The sequence below is a fragment of the Volvox carteri genome (assembly GCF_000143455.1).
Source record: "Volvox carteri f. nagariensis unplaced genomic scaffold VOLCAscaffold_10, whole genome shotgun sequence".
Taxonomy (NCBI): domain Eukaryota; kingdom Viridiplantae; phylum Chlorophyta; class Chlorophyceae; order Chlamydomonadales; family Volvocaceae; genus Volvox; species Volvox carteri.
In genome coordinates this window covers 972,981-985,491 of record NW_003307553.1, presented here as the reverse complement: position 1 = coordinate 985,491, position 12,511 = coordinate 972,981, and the positions used below count along the sequence as shown (strand labels likewise).

The window sequence follows — 12,511 nt, the reverse complement described above, 5'->3', positions numbered from 1 at the left end:
GTCCGTACTACAGTACCCGCAGCCGAAGTTCGGCTTAAGGCCCCGTAAGGCTGCGGCTCCCTACTGGCCAAAATTTGACCAAAAGACGTGATTTGCTGCCCGCTATTGCTTCCCTTGCCGCGCTCCTGATACAACTATTACCACTGCGGCGGAGACGATGTGCTGTCCCTTGTTGCTGTCCTAACCTTGTGGTACACTGTCGTACGCTGTCGTATTTTGTGTGCATTCCTTGTGGCGACTGGGTGATCGGCGGTGATACGGGCGTAGGGCCGCGCGCTGAACTCTGTGTTTTGATTTTGAAGGTTTTTTAGGTTTACTGATCGGAATTATGCCCTCTCGCAGCCTTAGAAACCGATTTGCCGACCTCTGGTTGGCTGTCGAGCGCAGCCTTGAATACATGCAGTCAGTTGTACGACACCAACCGCAATTTTTTCGTGCACTTTTCCTCAGTTGAACATACATTCTTCTACAATAGCAGGTAAAAAACCATCATCAGGTACCCCTGATAGTGGTTTTCTTTGGTGCATGTGTTGAGCCCTGTACCATGATAACCGTAGCTACAAACTAGTTCGGAACTGTTAACTTAGGGTTTCTCATGTGGTACGACAAATCTGATTGGCCGCCACTTGCAGTCGTAAAGTCCGGATTGCGTATGTGGTTTCTTATTGACGTGCTGGGCGCCGTAAGCAGAGTTAAACCATGGGACACATGGGGGCAACCGAGGACCGATAAGCCATGTGGCATGCTGGGTGCCGTAGGCCATGTGGAATTTCGCCCCCAGAACTATTGGATTTTGCTTAAGAGCTTTAATTCATCCTGCGGCTTTGTGAAACTCCAAAGCACCGTTGCGCCTGCGCACCTGACATAGAGAAGACGGTGGAAAGGTTGTGTAGTAGCTGGTACACAGTACGGCTCTACAAAAGACGGTGGAAAGGTAGCAGATCACCCACATGCGAGACCGCAGCCTGACAGCCCACCAGCTCCAGCCCCACGGCAACCCCCAACTGGATGGAGGGACCACCTAGACCACCGCAACCACGGTAGTAAATCTAAATGAAGCCCATTGGGCGCATTCCAAAGCCACCCCAATAAACATAACCGGGATGGGCCCTTCATCAACTCAAAACTCTGGGTGAAAGCAGGACCCAGCCGGCCACATGACAGGGACCACGATTTCAGCACAGGTCCAGCTGCAGTCTCTTCTTATATGTCTTGGGCATCAGGCATGTGAGGGGCGCAAGGCGGGGATGCGTCCGTGCGCCGTACGGAGCACAAGAGGCGTAGGAGGCGGGTGGGGTAGTGGGTGGGGGCAGCCATACAGTTCCAGAAGGATAGAACCACCGATGCTTGGCTGCTGGGCGCCGAACCAGCTGCTGCAACCTCTTGTTGTATGTCTACGGCATCAGGCCATTGAGGGGTGTAAGGCGTAACCGCGTTTCTTCAATGTACGGAGCCTTAGCCCGCGGGAGCCGGGTTGGGGCTGGGTTCGGGCCGCTTCTTTTTGTTTTCACGGATTTGCAGATTCTATAACACCAGCATGCAAAGAGTACTGAGGGAGATGCCAAGGGAGCTGAACCCTTCTCACAGATCCATTTTATAACTTATTTGAAGTACGTTTGCTTCGCTGACACGGATTACATCGACTCGTTCAGCATGGGTGCAAGTTAGTTAACGACAGACGAACATATCACTGCTAGCACCCCTGATATGTCAGCAATCAATAAACTGATCTCAGGGTTTGAATTTGAATGCAAGCTAGTGGCGTGTGTGTGTGTGTGTGTGTTGCTTGCCTCCGGTCTCTGCTTACCAATGTAGCGTTAACTGATTTGAAATTATACCTTTACAACATTTTATAACCTGCAATGAAATGTATAGGTCTCGGGGTGCCGTATGGTAAGTGGTCCCTGGACCTTTCCATAGCTATGGATATACACTAGATCAGCTACGTGGACTTTCTAGAAGATGATGTATATAATATCCTGAAGGTACATCAACAATTATTAATAAAACCTTAATTTTGCCAACTAATTTTGCAAATTGATACTGCAACTAGTTCGTACCTTCCGTACCTTTCGTACTTCTCTACTGTCCGTAAACCTCTCCAAGCCAATATCTTTCCAACCTGCTGTCGCCCAGCAAGCTAAACGACGATACTACAGATAGGGCAACGAAAGTACCTCTATTGAGCCGCATGCAAAGTACAGTTGGCCATAAGATTGGAAGAAAACATGTACACGTGCTCGCACTCCTTTGTTACTCTTCTCTTCCACGCATTGTTAGAAGTAGGCGCAGGCGTGCACACGCGCTCGTGTTTCGAGTGTGCACACTCAAACTAATCCCTGCGGTACAGAGCGACAAACCCACATACAGAACTACAGCGAAAAGGTTTAAAAAAAAAGATAACAGCCACGTTATTACCTCGAATATATTTTTTCCTTTTGGCATCAGCGAGTTGCTGATGCCCCATCCAATCCGACGCAGCTGACGCAGCACGGCGGAGTGCTGAACTAAAAATGCAACAAAGACGTAGCCGCGTGGCCGCGCCCCTTCTGCGCTGTGTTTCGGCCCCCGGTCCGGTCAGGGCCCTCCACGGTGCTCGTCGTCCTTTCTTGGGACGAGCTTTGTCCCCCACAGTATAACACCCCATCCCACCAACAACGAACAAAGAACCCCATCAACAAAGAACATGGCCTGCTCCCCTACAGATCTGTTGCTGCTCCAGATTCGGTACACACATTATTTATTACATATTCAAGACACGCGCGATCTTGCCCAGCAGCCTCTCTGTGGCTATCAAATTTTATTCCATTTTATAAACGTTATTTTCGATCCACACATCAGACAATTATTTATTTAAATCTATCTGTCCAAAGGTTTCGGCATAAAGCCGCAACAATTCATCAAAAGCCAAAAAAACATTAATTTTTCGGAATATTAAAAAAACACTCCGAAACATTCCACACCTAGACAATTTAGAAGCTAGCTAGCAAGCGGGACAGTACACCTCGCGTCCTTCCCTTCCATAAGTCTTCAGCAGCACAGCATTTTTTAAATGGATTGCTCGCCCGAAATTAACCTGCGTGAACATAAAATAATACAACATTTATTCCGCCTGCCGATATGGCGACCGATCAAGCTTTGAATCGGCGCTCCATAAACCATACTTGAAACATAATTAATTATATTTGAGAATTTCTCCTCAAAAACAGAAATCATATCAACGCCGCGTCCCGCACACGCACATGGGGTCGCTCTTTTACTCCTTTTGACACCCTCCGCAACGAATCATCTCCCCAACGAATTTGATCAACGACTCCAATCGGTATGCCTGCCGCCGTTTTCAAAAGCTCACATCACTCGTCACATCACTCTTTGAGAAGTCTCTTTAACAGCTATAAGATCCAAAACTAAATCCAGTCCATTATTTAAATTTCGTGAAAATCTTGCAGCAGTCATGCACGCAGGTGGTTGTCTCACTTAGGGAAGACGGACGCTGCCGTACAGTACGAGCATACATTCGTACATCCATTCGGACAGGTAGCTAGCAGCCTTCTTCTTCCCATCCCCGCCCGCTGTTGGTGCCATCGATAGGAAAACCCTGGTGAACACACCTGTCCAGAAAGTCCTCATGCATTGTTCTCAGCCGCTGGCCACTCAAAAACTCAAAAACTTGTGCACGGACATTGTGCGCAACAGCAGCAGCAGCAGCAGCAGCAGCAGGCTAAGCGAGCAGGCAACATAGCTCTTGAGCCCCGTGCAACATTTCCGTTACCTAACAGTACGTACGACAGTACGACAGAACACGGCGGCGCCTTCACTCTCAGCCGTCCCTTCCCTTCCCTTTCCTTCTTAAGCAAAATTCCCCCTGTGCACTTTAAAGGTTCCGCACATTCTAAAGCGGCACTAATTCCTTTTTACCAAATTCCACAAAATTTACTCCAAAACCACATGCAACACGACAGGCCGAGCTACGACTGCTGATTGGGAACATGAATACGCTTGTGTGGATGGCTAATGATCCTGACAACATGCCTGTGCCGGCACCTCGTCCGTGCCAGCATCACGTACCAGTGGAAAGTGGAAAGATCTTTTTGAGACGGCCATATCCTGTGGACCATCCCCACGGCCACCACCACCACCACCACCGCCGCCATCGCCGCCACCACCGCCACCGCCCTCCATCGCAGGACAGGGGCAAGATACCGAGTAGTGCCGTACAGCTGTGTCAGCAGCGTCGTCAGCGCCGGTGGCGGCCGCCACGTTGGATACCGAGGGTACGAACAGCGCCGACGTTGTGTCGCTGCCCGTGGCGACGGCGGCGGCGGAGGCAGTCTCGATGCCGTACGGCCACAGCGTCGCCAACGTCGCCTTCAAGTCCCGCATGCTGGCATGTAGGCCGCAATTCTCCATGTACGACAGTACGGACGCCGCCAGCTGTACGATGGCCTGCAGTTCCGACTCCGACTCCGTAGCAATCGCGCCAGCTGCCAGTGTGGCACTGAAATCGCCCTCGGTGCCGTACTTGCTGCCGCTTGCCGCCGCCGGCCCAGTACGGGGACTGCCCTCAGTGCCGTACTTACCGTCATTGCCGCCGTCTGTGTCGACAATCCTTAGCGCATTGTTGTTAATGACCTTCTTCTGAAGCCACGAAGTGAGGTAGGCAACGTCACTGGCGAAAGGAACGAAATGTTGATGAAACGCTGTAACATGTGCCGGTGTAGGCATGCCGCCGCCTCCACCGCCGCTGCCTCCACCGCCGCCGCCTTCGCAATACAAATCAGACCTGTAGGAAACTGCAGCAGCCGCGGCATCTTCCACAGCGGCGGCGGCGACGTCATCTCCCGCCTCCGTCACCGGTAGATCCAGAAGATCATCGACCATAGTGTCGTACAGCGTGCGCATCTCCGCTGCTGCCGCCGCCGTCGGCATCACGAGCAACGGCAGCGTCGCCAGCGGGCCATACGACCCCGCCGTTGGTGGTGTACGGCCGGACAGGCTGCATTCCGTCGCCAGGCCGTCACCTGCGGTGGCGGCGGCGGCGGCAGTGGTGTACGGGAGCGCTTGCAGGGACGGCGACGCCGACATCGATGATGGTAGAATGTGGATGTACGACATCCCCGGTTGCGTCGGCGCAGGAAGACGCAGCCTGCATACAGCATCGAGGTTCAAGTTCAGAAAATAGAAAGGCGTAAAAGGCTAAAATGTGGGAGGACGTTACTATTGGGGGAGAAGTTTGTTCCGAAAAAAGAAGTTAATTACGGGTTAATCAACACAGCAAGAGCAAAAACAATTTCAATGTTTTTATGAAAATTTTAATTTTATTATCACTACTGCGGCTGTGGTCCAGATCCTGGTTAAGGATGCTGCAAACATGCAATGTTCAACCATTTTATCCACCGCAGCCAACCAACAAACGGGACTAGGGGGCAGCTTTTCAAAGCCGAAAAGGGGCTCGGCCCCGGTGCAGCCACTGACAGGAAAGCTATCTTTGTGTCGCTCCGATTTACCTGGAATGTCTCCTTTGGCATTTCATATAGCATTCAAACGCTATTTTTTGCGGGGCGAGATATGTAAGCCAGTGACTGACTGACTGACTGACTGACTGACTAACTGACTGACTGACTGACAGCAGTGAGCCCGGGGGGCTCGGGCCTCCGAATGGCACTTCGCGCCCGGGGCCTCGCCCAAAAATAATTATAACAATAACATATTGTTCACCCAGCGTAAGTTCAACCCCCATGAAGCACCCCTACCTGACACTGCTGCTACACGACAGCTCGCACCGAGCCGCCTCGGTGCTCTCGTCCAAACGCTTTTTCAAGTACGACATGTACGGCTCAAAATCTACATGCTCGTCCATCAGTACGGCATCTCCATCAGTGTCAACAACGATGACACGGACGTGCCGTGCGGCTTGAGAAGCTACATCACCACCGCTGCCACCACAACCGGTGTCAGGCATTACGCCGCCGCCGCCGCCGCCACCGCGGCCGCCGTACATGTCGTACAGAAGGTCCCATCTGTGCAGCTCCACCTCAATCTCCGTACCGCGCTCCGCTGGGGCCGCCACCGCCACGGGCGACAACGTAAATGTCATATTGCGGGGGGAGTGTACGACATCATACCGGCCCCTATCGGGGCTGTCGCCATCATCACCAGCCTCCAGTAACGCCTGGCTCAGCAGTTCACTTGCTTCTTCCAAATTTTCCAAGCCGCGCAACTCCAAATGGTACGGCAGAGCCATGCCGCCAACAGGACTTTTGGCGGAAACAGCAGCAGCGGTGGCGGCGGCGGCGGCGGCGCCGTTGCCTCTGGTAGCGGTAGTGGCGAAGCCAAACAGGCTGGTCACCACACCTAACAGGTGCACACAGCCGCGTACGACAGCCGTACTGCTCAGGCAGCTGTACGACGGTGTGGCGATGGCAGCAGCGGCCGGCGACCGGGACGACATCGGTGATGCATGCGTCGTGTACGACATAGCAGCGGCGGCATCGATGTTGTCGGCAGCAACACGATGGGCGGCGGCGGCGGCGGCGGCGGCGGCGTTACACTTCGCGGTGGCGGTGTCGTCATTATATTTGTCGCGGTCAAGGATACGGCGGCGGCGGCCAGAGGACATCGCCGCCGCCGCCGCCGCCACGGTGGCGTCGGCAACGCAGCGACGCAACCGTAACGCTGCTTCAACAAAGCGGTCATCTGAGTTGCCGTCGCCATCGCCATCATCACTGTCACCAACTCGACGATCTAGGTCTGCATGGCCGTGGAGCTGCAGGAAGACGAAGCGACAAATTCCTAAATATAATCCCTAAATAAATAATTTATTTAATAATTTATAGCCATAAAAATAATTACATAAACCCTAAATTAATACCATAGAATAGATATTCCCCAAACAAATAAATTATATTCAGTTATCTTCATCCAGCACGGGAAATTCCGCAATGATAAGTCCAGATGTGTTCAGATGTGTAGCAAGCAGAACATCCCCGTGCGGTGGTCGACAAGAGAGGATAGCCTGCAGGGCCATCAGCAAACGGGACACCACCTGCCAGCAAGCCGACAAGCGGCCGCAGCCGTTGTTTCAATTCCCTCACTCCATAACGCAATATGTATGTATGCATTCGAACAGGGACACTAGGCAAAAGCGCTGTACGGCACATCAGCGAGCTACTCTGTGTGTGTGTGTGTGTTATAAGAGAGAGAAAGGGAAGGGGTTTTGGACTTGTGATAACGTGTCGTGCCGTGTTTCGTGTACGTGCACGTGACTAAACAGTAACAAATGCAGGCTCACATCAGGTCCTTCCATTCCCCGTACAGAAACAGAAACAGCACTTTCCCCTCACTCCTCACAAATTGCCATAAATAGTCTGCCAAAACACTTTGTCACTTCATCAAACTCGCACTGGGGATAGAAACTGTGGGCAACGCAATATCGACACACTTGCGTCGGAGACTAAAACAAAAACAAGCCGCTCCGAAACCTCCGAAACCTTAAAATTAACTTCGCACATATCTCTCACCTTCACGCTCAGGTAGTACGACGTGACCACAGGTCGATAGCCTAACGTACGTCCCGAGATAGCACGGCGATGTACGGCACCGCCGTACAGCGCATCCACCCGACGCCGCGGCGGATACACCGCTGCTGCCGCCGCCACCGTGGCGGCGCCGCCACCGGAATGCGACAATGACGATGACGGCAAAATGCGAAACCTACCGTCATGATTGCCTGCTGGCGGTGCCGGCGGCGGCGGCGGCGTCGACATCAGTAATGCCGTACTAGCACCGCGCGGAGTCGACAGCTGCGCCGCCGCCTGCGGGTCAGCGAGAGCGACGCTAGCACCGTCCCGGCGCCGACCCCCGCTTGCGGCGCGTGAAGCCGCCGCCGTCCAGACCGAAGCCCCTGCCTTCGATGTTGTGTCGTAGTCGTAGTCGTACATGCGTTCCTCACGCCGAGAGTGGTGCATCGCAACATAGGGGAGAAGAAGGGGACCCGCCGCCGCCGCCGCCGCCGCTGCGTCGCCGCCGCCGCCGCCACCGTATCTGCCGCCACTGCCGGTATTGAGGATTGCGGAGCAGCCGCCGTCGCCACTACTGCGAGCTAGGTCCGTCGCCTCCGCCCCAAGAACCGACCTCCTCGCCTCCAAAGACCTGCTACATATTTATATGTGATACGGGAGGTGGTAAAAGAAGGAAAGTAGGGGGGGAAACGAACCACGAACGAGTGAAGCTGCTGCCAGGGCAAGAGTGTACCAGACGTAGAACTGACCAAAAGGCGTTCTTGAAGTGCGGCGACCGTAACAATTCAAAGCATGATGATGAATGTAAAACGCCAAGGACCGGGGCGCATGATCCCTCTTGGTTTCGAAAGGGAAGCGTCTCGGAAGGAGGAATATATAATATAAATAGTATTATATATTATATAAATATAATTTATATACATCTTATATATTCCTATATATTTATATACATATATACATATATATATATATTTTTTTTAAGATAGAAAAGAGAGACAAATACAAACGCATGTGTTGCCTGGATTGCCTGTTTCGCCGTTTCCATCACTTTAACACCAAAAGCTTAACAACGGTAACCCGTGTGCGGGAATCGTATCCTCATATGATTTAAGCCGCTGCTGCCCCTATTAGCGCGCACTGCCCCCACCCCATCCCCGAACCCCCCACCCCCCACCCCACCCCACCCCACCCCCCCACCCCCACCCCCACCCCGGGGAGTTGCGGTCCGGTTAACAAAACATCAAAGAACCAAATCATCATCCCACCCACGCACCCACCGAAAGGTTGACCGTTGAGCCGACTCCAACTGCCAGACCAGCAGGCATGGTACGACATAGTACGACAAAAGCTGTAGCAGTAGCAGGACTGGATCCAGCGCGGCCGCGGCTGTACGGGAGCCATACAAACGTCGTGCGACTATGTAGCCAACCAAAACTCCGTTAAGCCACTCTATAAAACCGTACAGTAGTTGGTACGGCAACAGTACCTGCGTACAGACAAGAGACTGCAACCTGAACCCTAAAACCCTAAAAACCCAAATAAAGTATACGGCAATCGACCATGTCGTACACACCGTACACTGCCTGCTTACCCGTCCCCAGATGACGGCCTTGAGGGCCACGTACAACAGCCCGGTATTGACCATCATCCGTACGGCAGTCAGCGACATCCCAGCGGCAGACATCCACAAACCACCGCCGCCGCCGCCGCCTAACCGAGCGCACCCACCGTCGCCGTCGTCGCCGCTGCGACAGTACGGCACATCATCATAACCGCCGCCCAGCGGTGGCGGCGCCGCCGCCGATATCCCCCCGAATCCAACCTTGTCGCCGGCCAGGGTGGTGACGTGCCGTGGGATGTAGTACGGCGCGGTGGTTCCCATTAGGCAGTTGTACGGCGCGATCCCCGCTGCTAGCGTGTTCCCTAACGCCATGGCCAGACGGATGCTGAGTATGAAAGAATTTCGGTTCCGCAGATATGTTCTTGGCGACATCTGTGAGTGAGTGGGATGCATCACAGTGGGAGTTGGTTGGTTGATTGGTTAGTTGGTTGGTTAGGCGTTGCTTCAGCGACCGGAAGAGTAGAAATCAATTCGCATCGTGCAGATAAAAATTGTGCAAGTTTAAAAATTACTTTAAATTAACTCTTTGCAGATGCTTCTCCCGCCCAACTGTGGCCCAGCAGCATCAGCAGCATCAGCACTCGGTACGGCACAGTATCTTTAAATCGTTTGTGGGTCCCCGGCAATTTGCAGTATTGATCGGGTTGGAGATGATTTCGGGGAGAAGCCACCGCGTCGCAAATGGGGCTGCACAAAGCACACGACCCAACCGAACGCTTTTTAGGTTCAGGTTGAGCAATGCCGTTCGTATTGTTTTTGTGTGTATAGATGCGAGTCCTTTGGGGAAATTTCGGATCGCTGTGGCTCGAATGCCTTTTCAAAACAAAATACCTTACCATCGTCAGCAGTACGACGGCCAACAACGCTGCCATGTAAGCCAGCACGCTGAAGTCGCGTCGGTTTGCCGCGTGTACGACGTGGCCCCGAAACCACCTGAGACATTAATGCGCCCGCCCACACACACATACATTATGACGTTATGACGGGATGGCGACGTTGACATCCAGAATGTATAGCTGATCACGTACAACACCGAGCAGGGCCGGTGCGCGTAAGTATAAAAAAGCCCAAGTATTTTTTATTATAAGACAAATAAATAGCAACATGGATGCTGGTGGTGGGTGCGGGGAACCTGCGTGATCCACTGAGAAGTTGACTAGGGTGACTGGATGAGGGTGCCCCGAAATACCGCGGGGAAGGCAGAGGGTCTGCCGGAAGGAGACCACGGGTGAAGATATGGCCGCCACCCTGTCCCACACATCAGCAACACTTGGAAGTGGTTAAAACTCCGGTCTTGCCTTATTGTGTGCAGCAGCTTCGCGAAGGTGGAGCCATCGCAAGGGAAACTCGCGAGCGCCTCTGCATCCGCCACAAAAGTTGGCTCACATCCGGCTGGGCAGGTCGCTCTGCGGTCCTGTCCAACACCTGCTGCTGATGATGATGGGTTGCAGCCCGAAACATGCCCGAGGTTGTGCGCCAGGGTTGGCAGCGCCAATAGGAGGAGCTCACCCACCCAGGAAACGAAGTCAAAAACCGCTACCTGAAATAGGTAACAAAAGATATGTAAGCGTGGACCGCTAGAGACTTTAAAGCTTTTTGTAGGACAACATAAAAAACGGAAGGAAAATGAAGGAGACAGACATGGAATTTCCGCACGGTAACTAGTGTGGAAAAATGTCGAAATACTTCGACACTTTCGCGAAAGCGCGCTAAAAATCCTAGCCGCAAAGGTTTCCCATCCTTCCGCAGGAGGGGCTGAAATTATAGAAGGGGGTTAAAGCTAGAGCTGACCCTTCGACTGCTCTGACCTGTTGCTTAAACCAATTGCGGAAGCGATCCTCGTGATTTAACGAAGAAAGTGTGCTGCTGGACTTCACATCCTCTTTGGTGCTCGCTTTGTAGGATGTACTGCCACGATCTTCTTCTTGTACTTCTGTCTTCTTGCTATCCAGCATTCCACTTGAGCCGCGCTTGACGAGGTTGCCGCCTGGCGGCCCCTCACCAACGTTGGCACCACCGAGCGCCCCGCCATCCCGCGGCGTCCTCCGACGCAGCCCGCTTGGCATCCTTGGCTAATAAACAAGGTTGAAGCAAGGTAAGACGTCGAAAACTAAAAACGCCACAGCGAAATGCTCCGGTGTGCCTGCGACCCCAGGGTCCTACATGCCGTTTTCCCTGCACTTTCCTCTACTTTACAAATGGTGAACGACGGTGGAATAATTAGTTTCCCAAAGAAAGATATTTTCACGTCCCCGCAAGCAATCGTAGTTGTCGTTTTCGGGTTACGATAACACAAGTCTGTCTCCACAAAAGAAGGGGGCTGCGTAGAAAAGCCGAATTGTCATTGTCATTGTGGTTACAGTATTTCCGCCGCCGACGCGGCGGGTGCCCTCACGAGCCGTGAGGCTCCAGAGCACGCTGTTGACGCTCATCAAAAACCTCAGTAAGGAAAGTAGCGATTTTCCTCGGATTGGTATTAAGAAATACCTTGCGCATATCAGTATCTTCAACGTTAATCAGAAACCTATTACGCAACTCAGTATACGCCTCACACTCCATGAGCACATGATATTCATCCTCAACCTTACCCGACGTACAGACCTGACACGTACGGCACTCTCTCGGCCTATGGTGTCCTTTGTTGACCTCCAAAGGCCAACAACAAAGACGGAATTTGGCAACCATACGCAACTGGTTGACCGGCAAATAAACACGCAAATAGCCTGTGGGATCGGAGCCCTCTCTTGCTGGTGAAGGGGAGCCCATCCAGTTATGATACCTGCAAAGCGAAACCCCTTTACCTTGGAACACACGCGGATCACCCCCTTGGCTGAACTGATCCCAGTCACTTAAAAGGAACGCAGATAACCTCTCCAGAACCTCACCCACTCGAATCAACTGAGACGAGTATACATCTACCTTCTGAGAAACGGAGTCACACGCCGGCCACTCATGGCCCAACCAACGCAAAATGATGAGCACTTTAGACGACCAGCAATCCACTTTGAGATCAGACAGAAGAGCCAGACGGAGATCATCTACTAACACGTCATGATAGACCGACCCACGGGACTTGACTATCTTATTCCAGAAACACAACGCAAGGCGTAACCAAAAGTACTGCAAAGGCAACTGAGACAGCTCCCTGTACAACAGCTTGTAAGGTACCTGCTTGAGCCCAGCACAACGTAAACAGAAGTCACGCTGGACCTGGACCATACCATCTTCCAAAGCCAAATCAAAATATGACTTACCAGCGGGTAAAACACCTTTACCTAGCCGCAGAACGGAGACAATCCTATCAGGACCCCAGACCTCAGCACCATAACAGAGAACCGAACGGACCTGGGTGTCGAACGCTGAAGCCGAA

General features: G+C 52.6%; 2 protein-coding genes across 2 annotated transcripts; both read right to left on the bottom strand.

Annotated features, from left to right (window-relative positions):
- Window positions 1-4,011: 4,011 nt before the first annotated feature.
- On the bottom strand, window positions 4,012-10,013 carry VOLCADRAFT_88833 (uncharacterized protein; the record flags this gene model as incomplete). Its single annotated transcript, XM_002948411.1, has 6 exons — window positions 4,012-5,146; window positions 5,754-6,750; window positions 7,046-7,172; window positions 7,521-7,946; window positions 9,112-9,513; window positions 9,978-10,013. 6 exons carry the CDS (start codon window positions 10,011-10,013, stop codon window positions 4,012-4,014), a joined length of 3,123 nt encoding a protein of 1,040 aa, XP_002948457.1.
- A 284-nt stretch (window positions 10,014-10,297) lies between these two features.
- Window positions 10,298-11,207, bottom strand: VOLCADRAFT_88832 (uncharacterized protein; the record flags this gene model as incomplete). Its single annotated transcript, XM_002948410.1, has 2 exons — window positions 10,298-10,681; window positions 10,950-11,207. 2 exons carry the CDS (start codon window positions 11,205-11,207, stop codon window positions 10,298-10,300), a joined length of 642 nt encoding a protein of 213 aa, XP_002948456.1.
- Between the last annotated feature and the right edge of the window lie 1,304 nt (window positions 11,208-12,511).